Source organism: Otolemur garnettii, unplaced genomic scaffold (assembly GCF_000181295.1).
Source record: "Otolemur garnettii isolate 467f Iridium unplaced genomic scaffold, OtoGar3 scaffold00051, whole genome shotgun sequence".
Taxonomy (NCBI): Eukaryota; Metazoa; Chordata; class Mammalia; order Primates; family Galagidae; genus Otolemur; species Otolemur garnettii.
In genome coordinates, this window is record NW_003852446.1 from 4,185,815 (window position 1) to 4,212,370 (window position 26,556).

Below are 26,556 nucleotides of genomic sequence, written 5' to 3' on the forward strand. Positions count from 1 at the left end.
GAGTAGGACCTATTTTTCCCACCTGCCTGAGACTAGCTCATCAGGCAGGGTCTAGTCAGGAGGCAGAAACCACAGAGTGATTTGAACAGAAGAGAATTGAGTGTAAGGAATTGTCTAGTAGATACCTAGGCGTTACTAGGTAACTGAATGGAAATTCCAAATTTTATAGAGGTAGCAACTACAGGAAAGTTACCACTTCTAGATCTGAAAGATCAAAAGGGAAAAGATTGGATTTATTCCAATTTAGAAATATTGAGGAGGGTCTTGCAGAATTCAAACTCAGATCTTTGAGAAGCTGTGCTGCTCAGCTGGTATTAGTGTTTCAGAGGCGGCCAAGAGGCTGGTTTTGCAAAAGCTAGATGAGCTGCAAGCTGCATCCAGCTGCTGCTGCAGAGGGTGAAGAGCAGTTGCTAGGTTGTACTGTCAGGAACAGGAAGCAGACAGGAAGGAGTATGTCCCTTGTTCTCTCCCAACCCTATTGGCAGAGCCTAACAGGGAGCAATTGGCAAAGCTGAAATGGGATCTGGAAAGCCCCAGCCTCAGCACCACTGAGTGACTGGAGGAGGATGCTGTTAGAGTTGAGAATAATGGCTTAATTAGTGGCATGTGTGCTCTGGTACAGGCATGCAAGCATAGACAGAGATGGCTGATTCCCAAGTAGGGCTGGGGTGGGGGCAGTTCAGCTTCCTGACTTTGAGTAGAAGAGGAAGTGTAAGGCAGAGAACTGAGCGTGGCCATATACCTTCTGAGGCACAATATCCATGCCCCCTAGTAGAAAATAGAGTGTAATGAATGTACTGTGCACTCACCAAACAACATGGCATCTTCTCCCTTGGAGAGTTGGGTGGGGATCCCAGCAAGGGACTTCACAAAAGCAGGGTGGAAATGGGAGAGGAGGCTTAGCTCACCTCTCTCCCCATGTGAGGGAGAAAAACAAGTGGTAGCATATGTAAAGTGTTGGCTACTGCCAAGCACATAGGAGGCATTCAGTAAATGGTGGCTGTTATCATTAGAAGGAAGGAAAGATACAGATATATTAGAGAATGAAGTAACTGGCTATAGTGGAGGGAGCCAGAGGACCTTAGTCTATTCTAGGTAAGTGACTCTGAGCAACATGTTTGCTTTTCTGAACTCAAAGTTTCCTAACATGGAGACAATAATACTTGTGGGACTGAATCCCTTGTAGTAGAACCTTAACATATGGTAGTTATTTTGTTCTATTATTAGTTATAGAAATGATAAACTTATTTATTGTTGATGTTGCTAATACTAAATAGAAGAGGCTTTAAAGATGACTTATTCCATTACATCATTGTGCAGATAAAGAAACTGAGGCACAGAAAAAGGTTGATAGTTCTATGGACATTAAGGGCTTGGGCTGCAGAGTCAGTAGATCTGGGTTCAAATCCTCACTGTCCATTTCTACTTACTGGCTAAGTGAGCTTAAGTAAGTCCCTTTATCTCTCTCAGCTTCACAGTGTTGGGAAGACTGCAGGAATTAACATGTTGCCTGGCCCTTAGTAAATAGCCCTGGAACAGCACTATTGTGCTTGGTGAATATGAGAACCCCTGAGTGAGTTGAATCATCATGACAGTGACTTTCACATAGAACAGGCCTTTCAGGTGAGCCTAGGCTCTCTGTAATGATATTGTGAGAGCACTTGAGATTTCAGCCATGGCACTACCAATTATTTGCTTTGCAATATTGAACAAGTAACTCTCTTTCTTCTCTCTGTGGTTTTTTCCTATAAAGATTGTGATACTTGACCTTAGGTCTATTTCCCAGGATTTTCTGGAAGCTGAATAATGAATGAAGCAAGAGTTCTGGAACCCAAAAGCTTTAGGGAAGCTCATAAATAAACTTTGGATGACTAGGTCCTGGCATATACTTGGTTTACCACAGCAGTACTAAACCAAGGGATGCTGGGACTGGAGGCTGGATCCCTGCTTTCAGACTCAAATTGTTCTTGTTATTGTCAACTCTTAATTTTTATGTGCCAACTGGGAAAAATGATTGTGTGAATAAAAGGAACCAGCTGGTGTTGATTGCTTTTCACTCTCAAACTTGAAGAGGCACAAGAGACTATATTTTAAATCTCATTATCTCTCACCTGATCTCTTTCTTCAATACTGTGAAGCTACAGGATGGTTCAGAGGTCCAAAGGTTATTGTCTCCCAGAAGAGAGACAGTGTGCCTAGCTGGTCCACAAAGAAGACAGTACTTAAACAGTTGCCATTGACTCAGCATGTGCTCTACTCTAGTCATTGGCCTGAACGCTTCCCCCGTGGTATCTCCTTTTGTCCCCATAATAACTCTGTGAGGGAGGGGTGTTTATTTATTCATCTGTCTAATAACAATCGAATCTCAGATGTAGAAGATGGAGTGAATCATGATTCTCAATTCATTGTACATTGTCACAATTGTTGTGGACAAGACCTATTCTTATGTTAATTAATTCACTTCTTCCCTTTTATCCACATATCCAACGCTCATTCACCTCCCCTATAAATAATTAACGAAATATATAGTGTATATCTTTGCCTTTGTATATTCTTATGAAATGTATGTTGTGATTTTGTATATGTGTACTTTTAATTGATTTAAATGGTGTTGTGTTGTATTTCATTCTGCCTCTGACTTTTTAATAATTGTTCTTATGGAACCACCGTGGTTTTAAGACCTATCCATGTTTATCCATGGATTATTTAATCTTTTGCCTCCTGGTGTAGTGTGATACTCCATAGCATGCACCCACCACAGGTATAAATTCCCTTTCCTAGCCAGTCTGCATTGACATTAAATTCCCTACTGCCACAAAGAAGCATTTGCATCCCTATATGTCTCCTTTATGGACTGTGTGAAAATTGCTTTGGGGTATGTAGTGAAGAATGCCATTGTTACTTCATCGGTACGCATGGATTTAATATGCTTAAGTAGTACCAAAGGCAGGTGCTGTTACCCACATTTTACAAATGAGGAAACTGAGGGTTTAAGAGTTTTAATACTTTCCCCCCAAAGTCTCATACCATCTATGAATCTTAGCAGACCTGAGATTCAGATTCAGGCAGTCTTACACCAAAACTTCTGCTCCTAACAGCTATGCCATCATTATTCTCTTGAGTGTTTGAGACTCGAGAGCATTTTATAAAACACATAAAGGTCAATCTCATTGTTTGGAGTTTTTATACTTAGGACCTAGGAATCCAAAAGGACTGATTTTTTTTCCCTGAAGTATCTGCTTCCCTCTAATAGCCACATAGTAACTACTTCACTCTGACTTTCATATCCTGTACATCTGCAGTGCTAAGAGCCGTGTTAATCATCCAGAACTGGTACCGAGGTTACAGAGCTCGGCTGAGGGCCAGACAACACTATGCCCTCACTATCTTCCAATCCATCGAATATGCTGATGAACAAGGCCAAATGCAGGTCTGTTTTCAAGCTTGTGTCTTCTTTAGGTAAAATATTTCTCTCTTTGTTCTTTTTTATTGAAAGAATGAAAGTTTGGGTCCATTTTAAGCTAAGGAACCTTGGGGAAAGGCTTTCATAGAGGATGTAGTAACATTGTCTTGGAACTACTATTTAGAGAGAATGCGATTTAGGAAAAAGATGGTATTTTTCATTTTTGAAGTTCACATTTTTAAGAGAACAAACCAATGTCTAGTTAACCAACAAAAATAGCCTTATTTTATTTTGAAGGAAAAGTAATTTAAAGATTTAAAAAAATGAACGAATCTCTTAAGAACAAACCTATGAAAGTTCTACAAGAAAATATGGGCAAGAAAGGCCTTTTTAAAGCTTACAAAAAGAATTTGTAAATCCAACTTCATGAAGTTCATTAACCTGAGAAAGTACTTCTAACAATGAAAATGCCTCAGAAAAATCTCCAATATAGCTGTTAATGAAAAAAACCAACTTATAGAACAGTATGTTGATTTTATCCCATATATGTGAAAGAAAATTAAGCATGCTGCAAAAGTCTGGAAAAAGATACACAGGAAATTGTTTGCAGTGGTTAGTTCCAGGGACAGGAATAGTATTGGTGGGTGGGTAGGGATGTGTTAAGAGGGATTTCTTATTTTTATTTGGTATTGTTTGTAGTTTTTAACAATCCTATATTTATGTATCATGTTATAAACTTTGAAGATAACTAAGAAAATCCCAAAAAGAATTAGATTGCCAGATTTATTATTGGCAGCTGTAAAAATGATCTACTGTGATTCAATCAAATACTTCCTCTGCCCACGTTAGGAGCTCATGGCATTGGCTGTCTTTTTAAGCACTGTAGAACATAGTGATGAATATAAAGGTAGACCGACCTCTCAAATTGGCATGTTTTATACATAAACATTCTAGTATCAGTACATTCTTTTCTATTGATGTTTTTAATAACAGACTTTTTTTTTTTTTTTCAGTTTTTGGCCGGGGCCAGGTTTGAACCCACCACTTCCAGTATATGGGGCCGGCGCTCCACTCCTTTGAGCCACGGGCGCTGCCCTAATAACAGACTTATTAAGACACGATTCACATAACTATACAATTTACACATTAAAAGCATACACTTCAGTAGTTTTTAGTATATTCCCTGAGTTGTACAACCACCACTACAATCAGTTTTAGGACATTTTCATCACTTCCTCAAAACTCCATACCCTTTAATAGTCACTCCCCCATTCACTTATCCTAGACCCTAGCAACCACTAATCTGTTTTCGGTTTCTATGGATTTGCTTCTTCTGACCATTTCATAGCAATATGTGGTCTTTTGTATTTGGCTTCCTTTACTTAGTGTAGTGTCTTCAGGGTTCACCCATGTTGTAGTATGAATCAGGACTTCATTCCTTTGTATGGCTGAGTTATATTCCATTGTATGGACAGACCATATTTTGTTTATCCATTCCTCAGGCAGTGGATTATTTGGGTGGTTTCCATCTTTTGACTATTGTGAATAATGCTACTGTGAACATTTGCATGCAAGAGTTTGTGCGAACACGTTTTCAGTTCTCTTGGGTATATACCTGGGAATGGAATTGCTGGCTAATATGGTAACTTTGTGTTTAACTTTTTGAGTAGCTGCTAAACTGTTTTCCAAAGCAGCTGTACCATTTAACATTTCTGCCAGCAGTGTGGACTCTAGTATATTCAAATTTTTGATTTATTGATTGATTGAAACAGGGTCTCACCCTGTTGTCTGGACTAGAGTGCAGTGGCATCATCATAGCTCACTGCAACCTCCAGTGCCTAGACTCAAGTGATCCTCCTCCTCAGTCTCCCAAGTAGCTTGGACTATAAGTGTGTGCCATCATACCCAGCTGATTTTTCTATTTTTTCTAAAGTTGGGTTCTTGCTATGTTACCATGTCTGGCCCTTCTTAACACCTTTTCTGGTCTTCAATTCCTGGCCTCAAGTGATCCCCTTGCCTCAACCCCCCCCAAAGTGCTAGGATTACAGGCATGAGCCATCATACCTAGCTTTTTCACATTTTTGCCAACACTTGTTATTATCTGTCTTTTTGATTATAGATGTGAATTGATATCTGTTGTGGTTTCTATTGGCTCTTTTTTTTTTCTTGAGACAGAGTCTTACTTTGTCACCCTCAGTAGAGCACTGTAGCATCATAGCTCACAGCAACCTCAGACTCTTGGGCTCAAGCAATTTTCTTGCCTCAGCCTCATGAGTAGCTGGGACTACAAGCATCTGCCACAATGCTCAGCTATATTTAGAAACTGGGGTCTCACTCTGGTTCAGGCTGGTCTCAAACCTGTGAGCTCAGGCAATCCACTGGCCTCAGATTCCCAGAGTGCTAGGATTACAGGCATGAGCCACCTCACCTGGCCTCTATTGGCTCTTAATTGACAAATCCATTAACACTATTTAAATCATACATTTTAATGTTTATATGGAAATTCTTCCTTTCCTTAACTCCCAGATTGATAAAGTTCCTTAGTATTCACTTACCATGGGAGGAAGGGATTGAAGAAGAAACTATGTGTACAATACAAATGCAAGTCTTTGCAGATAATTGATAGGCATACAGGCAGCACCCAGGTAATCCTTGGAATGCTGGTGAATTTCCACTTTTGTCTTCTTTTATTTCTGAAATATATTTGATATGTAAGTGTATCCCTTCACTCTGAATTTCACCACCAAAAAGACAAGATGATAGTATAATAAACAAAATATAGTAGCTGTGTTAGATTGGATTTCTTAGAAGCACAGTCTTGAGACAAGGATTCTAGCACAAGTGCCTTACTCAAGGAGTATTCTCAGGAAAAAACCTGTAAGGAAGCGAGGAGCATGAGATAGGACAGGTGAAGAAGCTTGGCAAAAATGTGCTTTCTGAAGAAGTCTGAAAGTGTGAAATATATCATAGTTTGTCCCTGGCAGGGGCAAGGGTGGTAGGGGACTGGGCTGTTACACCCTTGCTACAGCCAGTTGTTGGCTCTGGGCAGCCCCCTGGGATGGGTGTGTATGTGATATCCTCTGCAAGTTTGGGTGAGGTGTTGCCCATCTGGGAGGAAAACATCTGGAGGCAGGTATAGGTATGACACTTAACACCTTTTACTTTTATTTCTTTTGAGACAGAGTTTCACTTTGTCTCCCTGGGTAGAGTGCTGTGGCATCATAGCCTACAGCAACCTCAAACTCCTGGGCTCAAGCAATTCGCTTGCCTTAGCCTCCCATGTAGCTGGGACTACCGGCCTCTGCCACAGTGCCCAGCTATTTTTAGAGACAGGGGTCTCTTTCTTGCTCAAGCTAGTTTTGAACTGGTGAGCTCAGGTGATCCACCCGCCTCCCACAGTGCTAGGATTACAGACGTGAGCCACCACGCCTGGTTCTTGTTAACACTTTTTCTGATGCCCAGAAAAGTAAGGGGATAGCATTTGCTTTAGTAGCTCATTAACCAATGAATGTATCTTTATTTTGCAGCTGTCCAACTTCTTCTCCTTTATGTTGGATAATTATACAAATATGGGTGAGGACGATCCAGGTAAGTGAAAAATTTAGTCTTTTGAAAAGTAACCAATATTGAAGTGCCCTCATCAAGAGATGTAAATTCTGAAGATGGGAGAACCCTAAGAAATTAAAAGATGCCCACCTCTTTGGTTTATATGACTTTCAACAACTGGTGAAATCAGTTCAACTGGCTTTTTTTTGTTTTGCAGTTTTTGGCCGGGACTGGGTTGAACCCACCACCTCTGGCATATAGGGCCCGCGCCCTACTCCTTTGCGCCACAGGCACCGCCCTCAACTGGCTTTTTCCCTTCTCTGGATGGTGTTGACTAAATCAGCCATTTAATCTTTTCACTTTTCAAAAAATGAATTAGAGTTCATTCATCATTCACTTGTTGAATACTTTTTCTAAACTACAGTCTATTGATGCACAACAGTAGCTTAGTAAAGAGAATCTTATTTCTCATCCAAAAACTTTTGTGCTGAGAGATCAAAATATCTTAAATGTTTCATGCAGCAGGTCTAGGGAAAAATGATGGATTAAACACAGTTGGCTCCATTATGTCACTGTTTGCTGTCCCATGTAGATATCTCTATCTATGTATCTGTGTCTATCATTTCTATTATCTATCATAGTCATTCTGAAGCAGGCAGACGATAGAGATGTGGTTCAAAAATGATTTAAAAATTATAATTATTCACAGGGCATGTACGTCTATTTCTCCTGCAAATTAAGATCTGCCTGTTATTGTCTACAAGGTGGATGCCAGACTTAAAAACTCATTTTTCTTTAATTTGGGCTATTATTTTTTGCTCTAATTAAAATGTATATGGCATCTAGGAGCATTTTTTAAGTAATCTGGTAAACACCCTTCAAAGTGGTGAAAGAATGGTGTTTTAATGGCATGATTTGAGCTAAGTACATATGTATGAAACTAATTAAAGCATTTAATGATCTGTAGAAGCTTTCCGAATGGTGAAATAGCCAAACCTGGAGTGGGGAGTAGGTGGAAGTGGGTACGTTGCCATTTTCTTTCTTTTAGATAATTGCAATTTGAAGACAGTTGTTTGTGCTTCATGTTCTTTGGCAAAAATGTTTTTGAGAGGAAATATAATGATGAAATGAAATAGCACTCTTTCTGCTAATGGCCTAATATTTCAGTCCAGGCTCACTTCATTAAAATCACTTAGGGTATTTCAGAGCTACAGATGGCTGGGTTCCAGTCTAGAGATATTTACTCAGATTCTCTGTTTTTGTAAATATGCATTGTAAAGAATGCTATAGTTGATTTTTAAATATAGCAAGTTTTTTTTTCTTTTTTTTTTTTTTTGCAGTTTTTAGCCGAGGCTGGGTTTGAACCCGCCATCTCCAGCATATGGGGCCGGCGCCCTACTCCTTTGAGCCACAGGTGCTGCCTGCAAGTTATTTTTTCAGAGAAGGGAGATAGTAGTTTAATCTTTCTCTGTAAACTTTTTTCAAGTGTAACATGTATCACAGGAAAGTATACAAATTATATGATTCAATAAATTTTCTTAAACACACTCATGTAATAGGCACCCAGAACAAAAAATTAAACATGATCAGAGTCACAGAAGCCCATTTCTGCCCTCTTCTAGTTGCTATGCAACCCTACTCCCCAACTACTTTCTTGACTTTCATACCCCAGATTAGTTTTGCTAGCTTTTGAACTACGTTATATAAATGGAAGCATACAATATATATTCTTTTGAGTCTGGTATCTTTTGTGCAATATTATATTTGAAGAGTCATCCTTGCTGTTGTAATTTGGTCATTCTTGTTGCTGAATAATTTTCCATTTTACTAATATGCCATAATTTATCCATTCTATTGTTCATGGGCATTTGAGTTGTTTTCAGATTTGGCAATTTAAAATGGTGCTGCTATGCACATTCTTGTACATTTTGGTAAACATATGTATTCATTTCTTTTGCTGTATACTTATTTTCAGTTATCTATTGCTGCATAACAAACCACCCCAAAATTGAGTAGCTTAAAAACAATAGGCATTTTATTGCTTGTGATTTTGTAGGTCAGTCATTTCAATAGAGCTTACTGGGGACTGCTTGTTTCTGTTGCAGATGGCATCAGTTGGGCTCATTCATCTGTCTGTATCTTTGGTACTAGCTAGTAACCTGGTTACCTCTCTTCTTCTCATGCAGCCTCTCTGTCCACTAGCATAGTCTGGATTTCTTTACATGGTGGTTGGGTCTAAGAGGGCAAAGGCAGAAGCTGCAAACCTCTTAAGGCCTGTGTCCTGGAATTCTGGGAAATTAGTTTTGCCATATTCTATTGGTCAAAGCAAGTCTCAAGGCCAACCATAGAATCAAAAGGATTGAGAATTATCATTCTTTTGCTGAGAGGAATGGCAGCATTACAGCATAAAGGGATATGGACCCAAGGAGGCATGGTTCACTCAGAGCCATCATTATAAAGAGGTACCACAACCTGAAGATGGAGGTTTTGGGTTATAGGGTAGATATATGTTCAGCTTTTTTCAAGACTGACAATTTTTCAAGATGGTCATATCAACCATATTCCCACCAGTTCCAGTTGTTTCATATCCTCATAAATACTTGGACTTGGACATTCTTTTCATTTTAGCCCTTCTCATGAGTATATAGTAGTATCATATTTTTGCTTTTCTTTGAGATGGAGTCTCATTCTGTTGCCCCAGGCTAGAGTGCTGTGGCATTATAGCTCATAGCAACTTCAAACTTCTAGGTTCAAGAGATCCTCCTGCTTCAGTTTCCTGAGGAGCTGGGACTACAGTTGTGCACCACCATGCCCAGCTGATTTTTCTTTTCTTAATAGAAAGAGGGTCTCACTCTTGCTCAGGCTAGTCTCGAAGTTCTGGGCTCAAGCAATCCACCTGCCTCAGCCTCCCAGAGTGTTAACAATTATAGGCATGAGCCACCACGTCTGGCCTCATATTTCTGCTTTAATTTAATTTTCCTGGTGAGCAGTGAAGTTGCTTACTTTTTTGTATGTTTATTAGTCATGTGGACATCTCATTTGGTGAAGTGCCTGTTCTAGTCTTTTGCCCATTTTTCTAATGGGTTATCTGTCTTTTTCTTATTAATTTGTAAGAGTTTTTTTTTTTTTTTTTTTAAGACAGAGTCTTACTTTGTCACCCTTGCTAGAGTGCTGTGGTGTCATAGCTTAGAGCAACCTCAGACTCTTGGCTCAAGTGGTTCTTTTGCCTCAGCCTCCTGAGTAGCTGGGACTACAGGCAGCCACCACAATGCCTGGCTATTTTTAGAGACAGGGTCTCACTCTTGCCGAGATGGGTCTTGAACTCAGCTCAAACAATCCACACCCCTCAGCCTCCCAGGTATGAGCCACTGCGCCTGGCCTATAAGAGTTCTTTTTTTTTTTTTTTTTGCAGTTTTTGGTCAGGGCTGGGTTTGAACTCACCACCTCCGGCATATGAGCCGGTGCCCTACTCCTTTGAGCCACAGGCACCACCCCAGCCTGTAAGAGTTCTTAAACTGTTCTAAATATGAATCTTTGTTAGATAAATGTACTGAAAATATCTTTCCCAGTCTTTGACTTTTATTCCCCCAATCTTTAAATGATGTCTTGATGAAGAGGAATTCTCTTAATTTTAATGTAGTACAACCTTTTTCCTTTATGGTTAATTCTTTCTGTATTCTGTTTAAGAAATCTTGCTCTGGCCAAGCATGGTGGCTCATGCCTGTAATCCTAGCACTCTGAGAGGCTGAGGCAAGAGGATCACTTGAGCTCAGGAGTTCAAGACCAGCCTAAGCAACATAGTGAGCCCCTGTTTCTATTAAAAATAGAAAAATTAGTTGGCTGTTGTTGTGAGCAGCTGTAGTCCCAGGTACTTGGGAGGCTGAGGCAGGAGGATCACTTGAAACTTGGAGTTGGAAGTTGCTAAGAGTGAAGCTAATGCCACAGCACTCTAGCCCAGGCAACAGAGTGAGATTCTGTCTCAAAAAAATATATAAATAAATAAAAGAAGAAAGAAATCTTGCTTTGTTAAGAGATTTTATATTTTTACACCCTCTGAGTATATGTGTGTATATACACATTCTTTTGCTGAGAGTAATGGCAGCATACATTGCTGAGTGTATGTATATACACACATACACTCAGAGGGTGTAAAAAATTGTATATACATTTTAAGAAAGGAAAAAACTATTAAAATTGTAATGATATATGCCATTAACGAAAGATGAATACAAGTTATCATTGAACAACAATGATAACTACAACAAAAAAATAGCCAGGTATTGTGGCCAGCGTCTATAGTCCCAGCTACTTGGGAGCTGAGGCAAGAGAATCGCTTAAGTCCAAGAGTTGGAGGTTGCTGTGAGCTGTGATGCCATGGCACTCTACTGAGGGTGACATAATGGGACTCTGTCTCAAAAAAAAAAGCACCAAACGTGACTTGAGTATTATAAATCTAATACAGTTTTTTCCTTTCTTAAAACATGTATGTATATATATATATGTATATATTTTGTACCCTCTGTATTCATTTGTGTAAAAATAAATATAGGACAAACCTATGGAGTAAACCAGAAACTAATGACATTGTTACCTACAGGGGATGACTGGGTACAGGGCAGAAAAAAAATGAGAGAATAGGCATTGAATAGAAAGGATAGGGGGAGTGATACTTTTCTGAGTATTTTTTGTAGTTCTTATTCTTAGAACTATGATTGTGTTTTATATCCCCTCCCTTAAAATAAAAATTTATTAAGAGCAGGAAAAGAGTGTGTGTGTCCATGTAATCCAGAAAGAATATATACTGTGACAAAAGAACCTAACTCTGTTATGAATGAATAATACACAACTACCTGAAGGAGGTCAGTAAGAAATATATTAACCTAAGTAATTTTGGAAAATAGTATTTTAACCTTCAGGTGCCTTGATGAAATTTCATTTGTATTTATCCTACTTGGGGTTTGCTGAGCTTCTGTGATATCTAAATTGAGATTTTTTCTTAAATCAGGCTCAGGAAATTTTTATAGAAGGCTCTAAAATATTTAAAGTATGCATCACTATGCCTGTATTTCCAGATTTTTTTTGTGGTTTGACTTAAAAAATTTTCCAGACTTCAAACTATCCTTCAAGGCTATAGTAACCAAAACTGCATGGTATTGGCACAAAAATAGAGACATAGACCAATGAAACAGAATAGAGAACCCAGATATAAAACCATCAACCTATAGCCAACTAATCTTTGACAAAGTAGACAACAACACACGTGGGGGAAAAGAAGCCCTATTCAATACATGGTGCTGGGAAAATTGGATAGCCACATGCAAAAGAATGAAATAAGACCCCTATCTCTCACCACTCCAAAAAATTAATTCAAGATGGATAAAAGGCATGAAACCATAATAATTCTGCAAGAAAATGTAGGAAAAACACTTATAGGTATTGGCATAGGCAAAGGATTTATGAGTAAGACCCCAGTAGAAATTACAGCAACAATAAAAATAAATAAATGGGATTTGATTAAACTAAAAAGCTTCTGCACATCCAAGGCAATAATCAACAGAGCAAATAGCCTACAGAATGATAGAATACACATGTGCACAGAGGGATATAAAACTCAGTGGAAATCAAGCATTGGGGAGAGAGGAGGAAGGGAGGAGCAAAAAGCTACCTAACAATGAACACTAATGATGGGCACACTTATAGCCTTGACTCACAAGCATTAGCAAAAGTGATCCATGTAACCAAGAACATTTGTACCCTTTTAGTATTTTGAAATAAAGAAAAAAATTGCAAAGTATCTCAAGAATGGAAGAAAAAGTATCCAATGTACACAGCCCTATTTTGAAACTAATTCATAGCTTTTATAGGAATGTCATAACCTAATTATAGCCTTAGAATATGGGAAGAGGGTGGGAGAAGAGAGGTGAGAGGGGTGGATGGGAGTAGGGAGGATGATTGGTGAGGTCACCGCTATGGTTTATCGTACAAGGGTACAAGTTACTCTTTCTAAAAGCAGAGTATGAATGTCTTGACTCAATAACTAAGAAAATGACATAAAGGTTATGTTAACCAGTTTGATGAGAGTATTTCAAAATGTATATGAAAAGAGCACACTGTACCCCATGATTGCATTAATGTACATAGTTATGCTATAAGAAATTAAAGAAAAGAAAAAACTTAACACTTCATAAAGTTTGGATTTTTTTATCTTTCACTGTGATGTTGTGAAATATATATTTGGATTTTGACTCTGTTTCCTAGCATATAACTCCTTAAATCCTTAGAAACCCCAAAGCAATGTCCTTGTATGTTAATGAGTTGACTGATGGCTGCCAGCCCCTTTGTAGATTCAGGATTGGGGTTTGATTACTAGAAAGAACAAGGCAGGATCAGAGCGCTGGGATTTCAGTCTACTCCCAACTTTCAGGGAGGGGAAATGGGGTGAGATTAAGCTGAGCATCAGTGGCCAATGATTTCAGCAATCTTGCCCATGTAATGAAGCCTCCATAAAATCCCAAAAGGACAGAGTTCAGGGAGTTTCCAGGTAGCTAAACATGTGGAGGTTCCTGTGCCCTACGCATCTCTTCATCTGTGTCCTTTGTAATATCCTTATAATAAGCCAGTACACTTAAAAGTTTCCCTGAGCTACTCTAGCAAATTAACTGAACCCAAAGAGGGGGTTCTGGGAATGCCAACTTGAAGCCAGTTAGTCTGAAGTTCCAGAGGCCTGGACTTGTGACTGGTACCTGAAGAGCCCTCAGCCTGTGGGATATGGTGCTGTCCCTCGGTGGAAAGTGTAAGAATTAAGTTGGAGGATACCCAGGTGATACCTGATGTGGAATTGTTTGCTTCCCTATGATGGGGAGAAATCCCCACATGTGGTCACAGAAGTCTTCTATGTTGATTGTTATTGTTGAATGCAAGAATAGGAAACAACACATTGAGTGTTGTTTTTTCCACGCATAAACTAAATGAGAAAATGTTAATGTTATGTTAATATTGAGACTAGTTAACATAATACAAAGAAAATTTCCAAGTAGTTAACCAACTTTTCTTGCAAAATTTCTTTGATAATGGGTCTTTTCATTACTTATTTGTAATGCATCTCTCATAATACACTTATTTACTGATGTATAATTGGGCATATTTCTGTGCTTTTATTCTTTTTTATGTGTATTCTCCTATATGTCTCTTTATTATGAAGTCCTAGAGTCACACTGATTTAATTATTACAGTGTCACAGAAAAGGAAATTTTAGATTGTTGTAGGTTGATTTCTAATGGCTCTGTTTGGTAGGAGAGTTACCAGAAGCAGGTTCTTTTGCCCGCCACCCAAGAACCAGGTATGAGAGGCAAGTGTTGGTGAAGAAAAGGTGGTTTATTCAAGTGCTGGCAGACTGAGGAGATGTTGTCTCAAAGACCATCTCATCCTTTCTGCTTACCAAGTAGTTTATAAAGGGAAGGGGTAAAGGCGATGGGTGGCAGAAAGTGAGCTTTGTGCAAATCATCATGACTTGCTTAAAGGTTGTCAGCAAATAATAGGTCATCTGGTGGATCTTGTTATCAGTAGTCTGCACTTGGCCTATTGTAGACTCTTGATCAGCTTTTCCTTAAGGTTTTTTCCTAATCATGTGCCCTGGAAGCTGTGTAAGAAAACAGCAGGTTAATTCTAAACCTTTAAGACAGAACAAACTGAAAGCCTATTGGAAGCAAAATGGATTCTCTTTAGCTAGCCTAAGGTTACATCCTGAATGGCCCTTGGGGTGTGCTTACATGAGGATTCCAGACATCCTCCACCTCAGCCTGTTTAACTGAAGTACTGTGATCCCTAAGCAGGGTAGTTTTAGGGGCCAGAAGTTTATTTAACATTTCCAGATATCAGGGCCCTATTAATGGTTTTAACTCTGAAGTGCAGAGACATTTTGGGTATTCCAAACATGATAGGTGACCTGGAAGCGACAATACTTATCCTTGTAATCTCCCCACCTCTTTCGTGAAAATCAATAATGACAGTTTATCTCCCTGTCCTAATACTTCAGGAGCTTAAAACCAGTGCATAGGACTCAATGGGGAATAGAGACACCACACAAACAATCCTAGACAACTTTTCACATCAGCTTCCTCCTCCCACAGGCAGTAAGCCAAAGCTCTCATACACAGTGATAGGTTTTAGCAGAGACTGGTGGAAGTGGGGAATGGGATGAAGTAGGTAGAAATGTTGTTTTGACATTTCTTTCTGCTCTCCAGATCAGCCAAAATGTCCTATCAGACAAGATATTTTATGATTTTTGTTGCCTATGGTGAATAGGATATTTTTCCCCTTATATCTTCCATAGATTATTGATAGCATTAAGTGAAGGGTTTATATCTATTTTATAACTATCTTTATCTAACCCTAACCCTATTTATTTTATCTAGTTAAGGTAAAAGAAAATATTGTGTGTAGGGGTATTTTTGAACTGTTTTCTTTAGAACAACTTGTAAAAGGTATCATTTAATTATAGTTGAAGGTTTTATTATACTTAGTTTAGATTCATGTTGACAAAATTATAAAGTAAGTACCATATACTGTGCTACTTTTAAATAGCAATAATGAAATTGTTGCTTGGTATTTTTAAATGTTTACTCATGTGCCATGTATTTAAGTGCTTTAAATACATCATTTCATTTAGTCTTCATGACAAACCAGTGAGATTAGCATTATTATCATCCCCTTTTTGTAGATGTGGGATCTGAGGCTTGGAGGGTAATCTCCCAAGGTTATTCATTTCACCACTGGTGAAGCTGTGATTCTAACCAGTATGATTAACCTCTATATTCTATTTCTCTTATCAATTCTGGGAGTTTTTAAATTTTTTTTTTTTTTTTTTTGGAGACAGAGTCTCACTATGTTGCCCTCAGTAGAGTGCTATGGCGTCACATATCACAGCAACTTCAAAGTTCTGGGCTTAAGCGATTCTCTTGCCTCAGCCTCCCAAGTAGCTGGGACTACAGGTGTCTGCCACAATGCCCAGCTATTTTTTGTTGTAGCTGTCATTGTTGTTTAGTAGGCCCAGGCCGGCTCAAACCCGCTAGCCCCAATGTAAGTGGCCAGCGCCCTAACTGCTGAGCAACAGGCGCCAACCTGTCAATGGATTTTCCTGAATATAAGTATTTACTCACATTGGCCACAAGTAATTCTATTTTTATATCTTTCTATCTAACAGCCACTGCTTTTATTTCAGCTTCATGTCTTATTACATTGGCCAGAATAGCAGAACAATGTTAAAATAAAACAATGAAAGTAGACATCCTTCTTTTGCTAATGACTTAATGGAAAAATCGTTGTCGACTGAAACTTATTATGTTAAGGAAGTATCCATCCATTCCTAGCTTTCTTAGTCTTTAAAAAAATTAGGGACAGGTGTTGAATTTCAAAATGTCATTTTGGCATCTATTGAATTCATTATATGAAGACTAATGGTTTTGATCCAGATACATAATTGAAAAATGAAATAACTGTAAATGTGACTCAGTTGGTGCTTTTCTTTTTCCAGCAATATCTGGAGCTTGTTTTCAAAGTGACATGTGGGTGGTAGAAGCAAAAACTGTTTTTTAAAAAAATTATGGGCTTTAAATTTTTCCCTGTCCAGATTTTGAGTCTGTACTAGGTAAAAGAAAAGATTATGTGTAGGGGGTATTTTTGAAGTGTTTTCTTTAGAACAACTTGTAAAAGGTATGATTTGGTTATAGTCCAAGATTTTATTATACTTAATTAGTTTAGATTCATGTTGATAAATTGTAAACTAAATAGGTAAGGATTAATTCTAATTACATGGTGTACAAATCTTTATATATTGTTGGCATCCATTAAATTATTCTTAGTTATAATAGTTATAGCCCACAAGGATAGTGTATATACATATATGTAGATAGATAGATAGTTTAGAAGTGTTAAAACTTTTGATTGTTTTCATACATGACACATATTGACTACCAGAAGAGAATCTGTTATTCTTTTTTATGTTACTAAAAATCAGCAGGATTATGGTTTGATGTTGACTAATATTTCATACTGAATAGTTTTAACTAAGAATTGGTTCGGGGAAATGGTACTTTTTCATGTATTTATCACTGAACTTTTAAGGAATGAAGGTCATCAAATCTATAGAACGAAAGGCCAGACTAAGCTTAATTTTTAAAAGAAGAAAAACAGTATTTTAATTTTGTTCTTAACAAGACTGAGGTTTATTTAAATTTCAGGTTAATATGAGGGTACATACAATTAGGTTACTGAGACTGAGTTTTATTTTTTATTTATTTGTTTATTTTTTTGGTGGGGGGACTACAGGCGGCTGCCACAATGCCCAGTTAGCCCAGTTATTTTATTTGTTTGTTTGTTTAGCAGGCCCGGGCCAGGTTTGAACCCACCAGTCGGAGCATGTGGCCGGTGCCCTAACAACTGAGCTACCGCGGCCCACCCCAAGACTGAGTTGTAATAACTGGAAGTGATGGAATTGATTTAGTGTGTCATTTAGCTGATGGCAAAGAAAGATATGACAGATATGGGTGAAGGCAAGGATTGGGAAAACGAAACGATTTCCTGCTTATACCTGATAGAGTTAGGATTACCCAGTAAATCAGTTTAGAAATAATACTATATATATTGTTAAGTTATGTTTTCTTAAGTAGTAAAGCATAGTGGTTAAGAGTTTGTGCTCAGAGCAAGCTTGTCTGGATTGAATTCCATCTCTCCCACTGGAGAGATTTGCCCCATTTTCCTCATGTATCAAATGGGTATTGAATATATATGTGAAAGAGCTTAGAACAGTGCTTGACACATAGTAAGCATTCAGTAACCGGGAGCTCTCATCATCGGCATCATCAACATGATGCCGTGCAAAAGCTGTGGTTCGGACAGGGGTTGCTGCATTTTGAAGGACGAGAAATTATTCAAAGAGGAGAAAGGAAGGGCTAGAGGGGAACAGTGGGAACAATGAAGATAGAAGTGGCAAACAATAGCGTGCTGGGGTGAAAGAGGAAATCTTCCTCTATGTGGAGCAGATGTGAGGTCCAGAGGTGACATTTTAGATTGGAGGAGTCTTCAACTATGTTTCATTATGTTCCAGAGTCTGAAGAGAGGATCGTACTGGAGTACATAGATAGGCAAGAAAAGCCACCAGGCCTCTGGAGGGGAGCTGGGTGGGATACCCCCGTAGGGTCCCCACATGCATATCTGGGTTTTCAACTTCTCTTCTTCTTTCCCTCTAGCACAGGCTTTTTCAACCTTCCTTATCTCACAGCACACTTGGACCTAGAGTTAAACTCCCACAGCACACTTAAATTATGTTGACCAAAAAAAGAGTAGAAAAAAGAATGTACTTACTGTGCTTTGAACTTCCTTTGAAAATAATTTAATTAATGATCTTTAAAAATTGTCACGGCACACAGGTCGAAAAATCACTGCTTTAGGCTTGGCGCCTGTAGCTCCGTGGCTAGGGCACCAGCCACATACACTGAAGTTGGCAGGTTTGAATCCAGCCCAGGCCTGCCAGATGACAATGACAACTACAAAAAGTAGCCAGGTGTTGTGGTGGGCGCCTGTAGTTCCAGCTACTTGGGAGGCTGAGGCGAGAGGCTCCCATAAGCCCAAGAGTTTGAGGTTGCTGTGAGCTGTGATGCCACAGCACTACCGAGGGTGACGTAGTGGAACTCTGTCTCAAAAAAAAAAAAAAAAATCACTGCTTTAGTGTCTGGATTTCTTAACCAGGCATGCTTCAAAAGCTGTGGTGCCTTCCTCATGAATACTGCAATAGTGTCATAAGTTCCTCCTCCATCTAAAAAACAGAATCTCCTGGTTCTGACCATGTGCTTTCCGCATTCATGTTATTTCTTAGAGTCTTTAACAGAAATAATCTTTACAGCTCTGTTTAGATAATGAAGTGAAATCACTAGAGTTTTTTTTGTTTTGTTTTGTTTTGTTTTCCTAAAAGTTGCTTGATATTTCATTGTGGAGTCAAGGAAAGGAAAGATTTCCTTTGGAGCAAGATTCATTTCCAAGAATGACTACCAAATTGAAATGGATGGTTTGAACCTTAAGAAAGTTAACTACAAAAAAAAAAAAAAAAAAAAAGAAAGTTAACTATTTAGGCTTTACTGCCTATATAATAAATCTGAGATAAAGTTTCTTAAGATTCTCTGCATTTCTAATTTCTATATATAAGGTGAAATAATTAGGTCATTCTTAAATCTCAAACCAAATCCAAATGAGAAAAATAACCTCTGTTGGACCACATTGAAGATAGACATTATAATTGCTAAATTCAACTTCTTATAAAACATCATGAAACCACCAGCAAAAAATTAGGGTACATAATAATTTAGAAAATAATTTTTAAAAATTACCAAATATGACTTTACTCTAGAACTTTTTTCAAGTTTAGTTCTTAACTGTAATCTCTGAGCATACCTGGATCATGAAAAAAATGTATTCTGTCTACATTTGTTAACATCATGCTTTCCAAACTTGACCACTTCAGATATTTAAAAAGATAGAAACCATTTGCAGAGAACTTCTGATGAATGGTCTTTGTAGCAACTCGGCATTAATGTGTTGAAGAGTATGTCATCATTCTCTGGGTCATTTATCTGTTACTGCAATAATATTGTGTATTAAACAAACACAATACCTCAGTGGCATGTAATAAACATTTCTTTTTGCTGACAAGTCTACAGATTAGCTGAGAACTTCTGCTGATCTTGGCAGGCTTGATTTGGCAGTTTTTTGGGTCTTGGCTGGAGTTCACTCATCTGTCTGGAGGTCTGCTGGCTGGTGGCTGATCTAGGACAGCTTTGACTAAGATGACTCAGCTCTGCTCCACATGATCTTGGATCTGTCAGTAGGCTAGACTGGGCTTTACGGTAGTGGCACCATTCCAAAAGAGAGCGTGGAAGCATACAAAGCCTCCTGAGACTTGGGCTTGGAACTGGTATACATCACTTTCATCACATTCTTTACACCAATAAACCTAAGCTTAAACCTTGCCCCGTTTGAAGGGATGGGGAGATAGACTCTTGCTGGGAGTCAAAATCACATTGAAAAAGTCATAGAAATTAGGGTAGAGACTCAGGCTCACTTTTGCAATCAATCTACCACATCTCTTTCATCTTTCTCCCCCCCTTAATTGTCTGGATTTCTGTTCTTGGGCTGACTGTTGCATGAGCAATCTAGCAACAAGGACCCTGGTTCTTAGCACCCACTAAAATGGGCAATGCGAGCAATCTGTTATATAGCAATGTCTCCCTGAGAGAGAGGTTCTTTGAGTATTTCTGCCTCTGGTTTGTCATTTAACTTTTTTTTTTTTAAAAAAAATCATGCCAGAAAATTTATTTTTATGTAAAGAGAGAAATCAATTACAGCTAAGTAAAATCCTCTAAAGTGTTTTACAGGAAAAATTGAATATTGCAGTCTAATTTTCAGTGGATTCTGAATAGCAGCAGATTGAACCTGATACAATGCATTTTTATGTTTTCAGCAAGATACCTTGATTGACCAGTTTTCTCTGTGCTTCCATCTCCTTCCCTTTCCCCCTGATTATGGGCTCACTGCTGTGGTAAAATATTTGTCCTGGAGGGATGATGGTAATCCATGTGAATGTACCTGCTGTTCTCAGAATCAGTCAATCCTCATGGTTATATGTGGGATATATTGGTATTCATAACATTTAGCACAGTGCCTTATTTGGGCTAGATATTCAAGAAGATATTTATTAAATTTAAGCATTGGAATGTTGGTTCCCACCTCCTGCTTTCTATCTTCCCTTTTGCAGAATTAGTTCATCGATTTATTGCAAGTCAACAGGAAATCAAGAGTAGACAGGAGTATGTGGAGTTGATAGATGTCCCAGATTCCTATTTAGGTCCTCGGCTGCAATTTCCTCTCACTTTTACTGATATTGATTTACTTCTTGAAGCCTTCAAGCAACAACAGGCAAGTAGAAGCAGATGCTGCCTTGATTCTTGTACATAACAGGTACTCAATGACTGTTGAATGAATGAATGGAAATACTACAGCAGAAACGCATTTTTTTCTTTGAAAAGCAGTTCACATTAAATGAGAACTGCCTTCTGCCCATTAAATAGAAGTCCCCTCAGATAAATAGAAAGCTCCCCTTGATAGACTTACAGTATTTCCTTTTTCTTTTTCTGAGATATAATTCACATACCATAAATTTCATGATTTTAAAGTGTACAATACAGTGAATTTTAGTACATTTATGAGATTGTTCAACCATCACCAATATCTAATTCCAGGGCATTTTTGTCACCCCCAAAGCAAAGGCCATACTCATTACTGTTCCCTCCTTCTCAGCCCTGGCAACCACCATTCTTTCTGTCTTTATGGATTTGCCTATTCTAGATATTTCATGTAAATGAAATCATAACATGTGGCTGTTTGTGTTTGGCTTCCTTTACTTAACATAGTGTTTTTAAGGTTCATCCGTAGCATTACTTCACTCCTTTTTATGGCTGATAATATTCCATAGTATACCACATTTTGTTTATCCATTTATCAATGAATAGACATTTGGATTGTTTCCAGATTTTGGCTATGATAAACAGTGCTGCTGTGATATTCATATACAAATTTTTATATGAACATGTGCTCTCAATTCTCTTAGGTATTCCACTGGGTCATATGTTAACTCTCTGCTGTGTCATACGATAACTCTCTATTTAAATTTTCCAGTAACTGTTAAAATGTTTTCCACACTGACTGTATGTACCATTTCATATTCCCATCAGCAATGTAAGAGAGTTCCAGTTTCTCCATGTCTTTGCCAACAGTTTTTATTTTGTTTCTATTTTTATTTTTATTATCATCATCCTATTGTGTGTGAAGTGGTATCTCATTATGGTTTCAATTTGCATTTCCCTATTGACTAATGATGTTGAGCATCTTTTCACATAGTTGTTGGCTATTTGTACACCTTGTTTGTAGAAATGTCTGTGCAGATCATTTGCCCATTTAAAATCAGCTTATTTGTCTTTATATTATTGAGTTATAAGCATTCTTTCTGGATATGAATTTCTTATCAGATATAAGATTTGGAAAAATTTTTTCCATTCTGTAGGTTGTCTTTGTAATTTTTTAATAATGCACTTTGATGTACAAAAGCTTTAAATTTTGATGAAGTCCAGTTTATCTAGTTTTTCTTTGGTTGCTTGTGCTTTTGGTGTCATATCTAAGAAGCCATTGCCAAATCCAAGGTCATAAAGATTTACCCCTATTTTTTTTTTTTTTTGAGACAGAGTCTCAAGTTGTGGCCCTTGGTAGAGTGCCATTGTGTCATAGCTCACAGAAACCTCAAACTCCTGGGCTTGAGCAATTCTTTTTCTTCAGCCTCCCAAGTAGCTGGGACCACAGGTGCCCACCACAGCACCCGGCTATTTGCTTTTTTGCAGTTGTCATTATTGTTAATCCCAGGCCAGGATTGAACCTGCCAGCCTCAGTGTATGTGGCTGGCACCCTACCCACTGAGCTATGGGTGCTGCCCTACCCCTATGTTTTTTCCCAGACTTTTATAGCTTTAATTTTTGCATTTAGATTTGTGAGCCATCTTAAGTCCATTTCTATATATGGTGTTAGGGAGGGATCAAAATTCATTTTTTTTTTGTATAAGAATAGTTACTTGTCCCAGCACCATTTTTTAAAATTTTAGATTAATATGAGAGTACAAATGATTAGATATTATTTGCATGTGTCCTCAAAAAATACTCAAGAAAAAATACAAGCAAACCAAATCCAACATCATTTTGTCTTGTTTTATTTTGAGACAGAGTTTCACTCCATTCCTTGGGCTAGAGTGCAGTGGCGTCATCATAGCTCACTGTAACCTCAAATTCCTGAGCTCTACTAGTGAGTCTCCTGCCTTGGCCTCCCAAGTATCTGGGACTACACATGTGTGATACCACATCTAGCTAAATTTTTCTATTTTTTGTAGAGATGAGGGTCTTGCTGTGTTGCTCAGGCTGGTCTCAAATTCCTGGGCTCAAGCGATCCTCTTGCCTCAGTCTCCCAAAGTGCTAGGATTATATGTTAAATTTCAGATTAATATGAGAGTACAAATGATTAGATTACATTGTTTGCATTTGTTAGGTAAAGTCCAAGTTGTAGTTCAGCCCTTCACCCAGGAGGTGTGCCATATACTCTTACATTGTGTCAGTTAGGTGAGGGCACACCAGTCCTCCTCCCTCCTTCCCTCTCTCCCCTTCCTTCTCCTCCCACCCCCGACTTAAATGTAATTGTGTTTTTCTCTTATGTGGGCATGTAGTAGTTCATCTATTGGTTTCATATCAATATTAAGTACATTGGATACTTGGTTTTCCATTTTTGTGATACTTTACTAAGGAGAATGTTCTTCACTTCAATCTAGGTTTAGTACAAAAGATGTAAAGACTTGGTCAGGCATGGTGGCTCACGCCTGTAATCCTAGCACTCTGGGAGGCCGAGGCAGGTGGATTGCTTGAGCTCATGAGTTTGAGATCAGCCTGAGCAAAAGCAAGACCCCATCTCTACTAAAAAGTAGAAAAACCGAGGCAAGGAGATCACTTAAGTCTGAGCTGGAGGTTGCTGTGAGCTATGAAGCCACGGCACTCTACCCAAGCTGACAGCTTGAGACTCTGTCTCAAAAAAAAAAAAAAAGATATAAAGTCTCCATCTTTTATGGCTGTATAGTATTCCATGGTGTACATATACCACAGTTTATTAATTCATTCATGGATTGATTCTACATTTTGGTGATTGTGAATTGAGCTGTGATAAGCATTCTAGTACAAATGGCCTTATGGTAAAATGATTTATTTCCTTCTGGGTAGATAGATACCTAGTAATGGGATTGTGGGATCAAATGGAAGGTCTACTTTTAGCTCTTTGAGTATTCTCCATATGTCTTTCCAAAGAGGCTGTATTAGTTTGCAATCTCACCAACAGTGTAACAGTGTTCCCTTGTCTCCACAACCATGCTAGCATCTGCAGCTTTTGGACTTTGTGGTTCCCAGCACTATTTGTTGAAGAGACTGTTCTTTCCCCTTTGAGTGATCTTGGCACCCATGTTAAAAATCAGGCCATAGATGTATGGGTTTGCTTCTGGACTCTCAGTTCTATTCTGCTGGTCTATGTGTCTCTTTTTATGCTACTACCACACTGTCTTGATTACTGTAGCTTTATAGTTAGTTTTAAAATAGAGAATTTTTAGTCCTGAAGTATGTTGTCTTTTTTTTTTTTTTTATTATGGTTTTGACTATTTGGGGCCTTTCTAATGAATTCGAGGATCACATTTTCCATTTCTGCAAAAAAGCCTGTTGGGATTTTGGTAGAGATTACACTGAATCTTTAGAGCACTTTGGGTAGTATTGCCATCTTAACAATATTAAGCTGTCCAATCTGTGGTGCCTTTCCATTTATTTATTTCTCACTTCTTTCAGCAAGGTTTTATAGCTTTCAGTGATCAAATCTTTTACCACTTTGGATAAATTTATTCTTAACATATTTTATTCTTTCAGTCGATGATATAAAAGGAATTATTTTCTTAATTCATTTTTAGATAGTGTTGATTTTGTATTCCACAACTTTGCTGCATATACTTATTAGCACCAGTAGTTCATGTTATATATTTAGTTTGGGATACTCATCTATGAATAGAGATAGTTTTGCTTGCTCCTTTCTAATTTAGACATTTTTTATTTCTTTTTCTTGCTGAATTGCTCTGGCTAGAACTTCCTACTACAATGCTGAATGAATAGCAGTGGTGAAAGTGGGCATGTTTATTTTATTCCTGATCTTAGAAGGAAAGCTTTTCATTGTTAAATTTGATGTTCATTATGGATTTTTCATAAATGCCCTTTATCATGGTAAGGAAGTTTCTTTTTATTCTTAGTCTTTTGAGTGGTTTTATCATGAATGGGTATTGGATTTTATCAAATGCTTTTTCTGCATCAGTCAAGATGATCATGTGTGTTTTCCTTTTTGCTCTACTAGTATAATATAATACACTGATTAATTTTCTTATGTTGAACCACCCTTCTATGTTTCTGGAATAAATCTCACTTGATCACAGTGTGTAATCCTTTTGAAATGCTGTTGGGCTGGGAATGGGGGTTCACTCACACATGTAATCCTAACACTTTGGGAGACCAAGGCAAGAGGATTGCTTGAGCCCAGGAATTTGAGACCAGCCTGGGCAATATAGCAAGATCCTTGTCTTTACAAAAAATAGAAAAATTTAGCTAGATGTGGTATCACGCATGTGTAGTCCCAGCTACTTGGGAGGCCAAGGCAGTTGAGGCCAGGAATTTGAGGTTACAGTGAGCTATGATGATGCCACTGCACTCTAGCCCAGTAAGACTCTGTCTCAAAATAAAACAAGACAAAATGATGTTGGATTTGGTTTGCTGGTATTTTTTTGAGAATTTTTGCACCTACATTCATAAAAGGGACATTGGTCTGATTTTTTTTTTCTCATAATGTCTTTCTGCGAGGTAGAACAGAATGTTAGGCCACAAATTAAACCTCAATAAGTTTTAAAAGATTGAAATCATGCAAAATATCTTTCCTGATCACAGTGGAATGAAATTAGAAATCAGTACCAGAAGCACATTGGAAAATTACACAATATCCTCTTATCAGGGTAGTACTGGTCTTATAGAATGAGTTGGGAATTATTTCCTCTTATTCTATTCTTTGGAAGAGTTTGAGAAGGATTGCTATTCTTTAGATGTTTAAAAGAGTTCACCAGTGAAGCCATTTGATCTTGGACCTTGTTTTTTTGTTAGGTGGTTTTTGATTACTGATTTAATCTCTTTACTTGTTCTAGGTCAGTAAACCTGTTTCTATTTCTTCTTGAGGCCGTTTTGGTAATTTGTGTGTTTCTAGGAATTTGTCCATTTCATCTAAGTCATTCAATTTGTAGGTGTACTGTTGTTCATAGTATTCTCATATAATCCTTTTTTATTTCTTTAAGGTTGATGGTAATGTCTCCACTTTAGTTTCTGATTTTAGTTATTTGCATTTTCTCTCTTTTTGTCTTAGTTCAGTTAAAGGTTTATTAATTTTGTTGATCTCTTCAAAGAATTAACTTAGGGTTTTGTTAATTTTTCTCTATTGCTTTTCTATTCTCTATTTCACTTATCTCTATTCTAATCCTTATTTTCTTTCTTATGTTAGCTTTCAGTTTAGTTTGCTCTTCTTTTTCTACCCTGTAAAGTGTCAAGATTATTGATTTGAGAGCCTTCTTATTTTAAATATAGGCATTTACAGCTGAGCACTGCTTTTGCTGTGTATCCCATAAGTTTTGGTATGCTATGTTTTCATTCATCTCAATGTATTTTCTAATTTCTCTTCTGATTTTTCTTCAAGCCATTGGTTGTTTAAGAGTATATTGTGTAATTTCCACATATTTGTGAATTTTCCAGTTTTGCTTCTGTTATTGATTTCTAGTTTCATTCCACTGCAATCAGAGAAGATATTTTGCATGATTTCAGTCTTTTTAAATTTACTGAGGTTTAATTTGTGGCCTACAATCTGGTCTATCTTGGAGAATTTTCCATGTATCCTTGAGAGCAATGAATAGT

At 37.9% G+C, this 26,556-nt stretch overlaps 1 protein-coding gene across 1 annotated transcript in view; it reads left to right on the plus strand.

Annotated features, from left to right (window-relative positions):
- The first annotated feature begins 642 nt into the window (after window positions 1-642).
- PPEF1 (protein phosphatase with EF-hand domain 1) overlaps window positions 643-26,556 on the plus strand; it is a 95,175-nt gene continuing 69,261 nt past the window's right edge. The window contains exons 1-4 of the mRNA XM_012806398.1: window positions 643-657; window positions 3,254-3,430; window positions 6,931-6,991; window positions 20,754-20,914. Coding sequence (XP_012661852.1) covers window positions 643-657; window positions 3,254-3,430; window positions 6,931-6,991; window positions 20,754-20,914 — 414 coding nt within the window. The remainder of the gene's footprint in view (window positions 658-3,253; window positions 3,431-6,930; window positions 6,992-20,753; window positions 20,915-26,556) is intronic.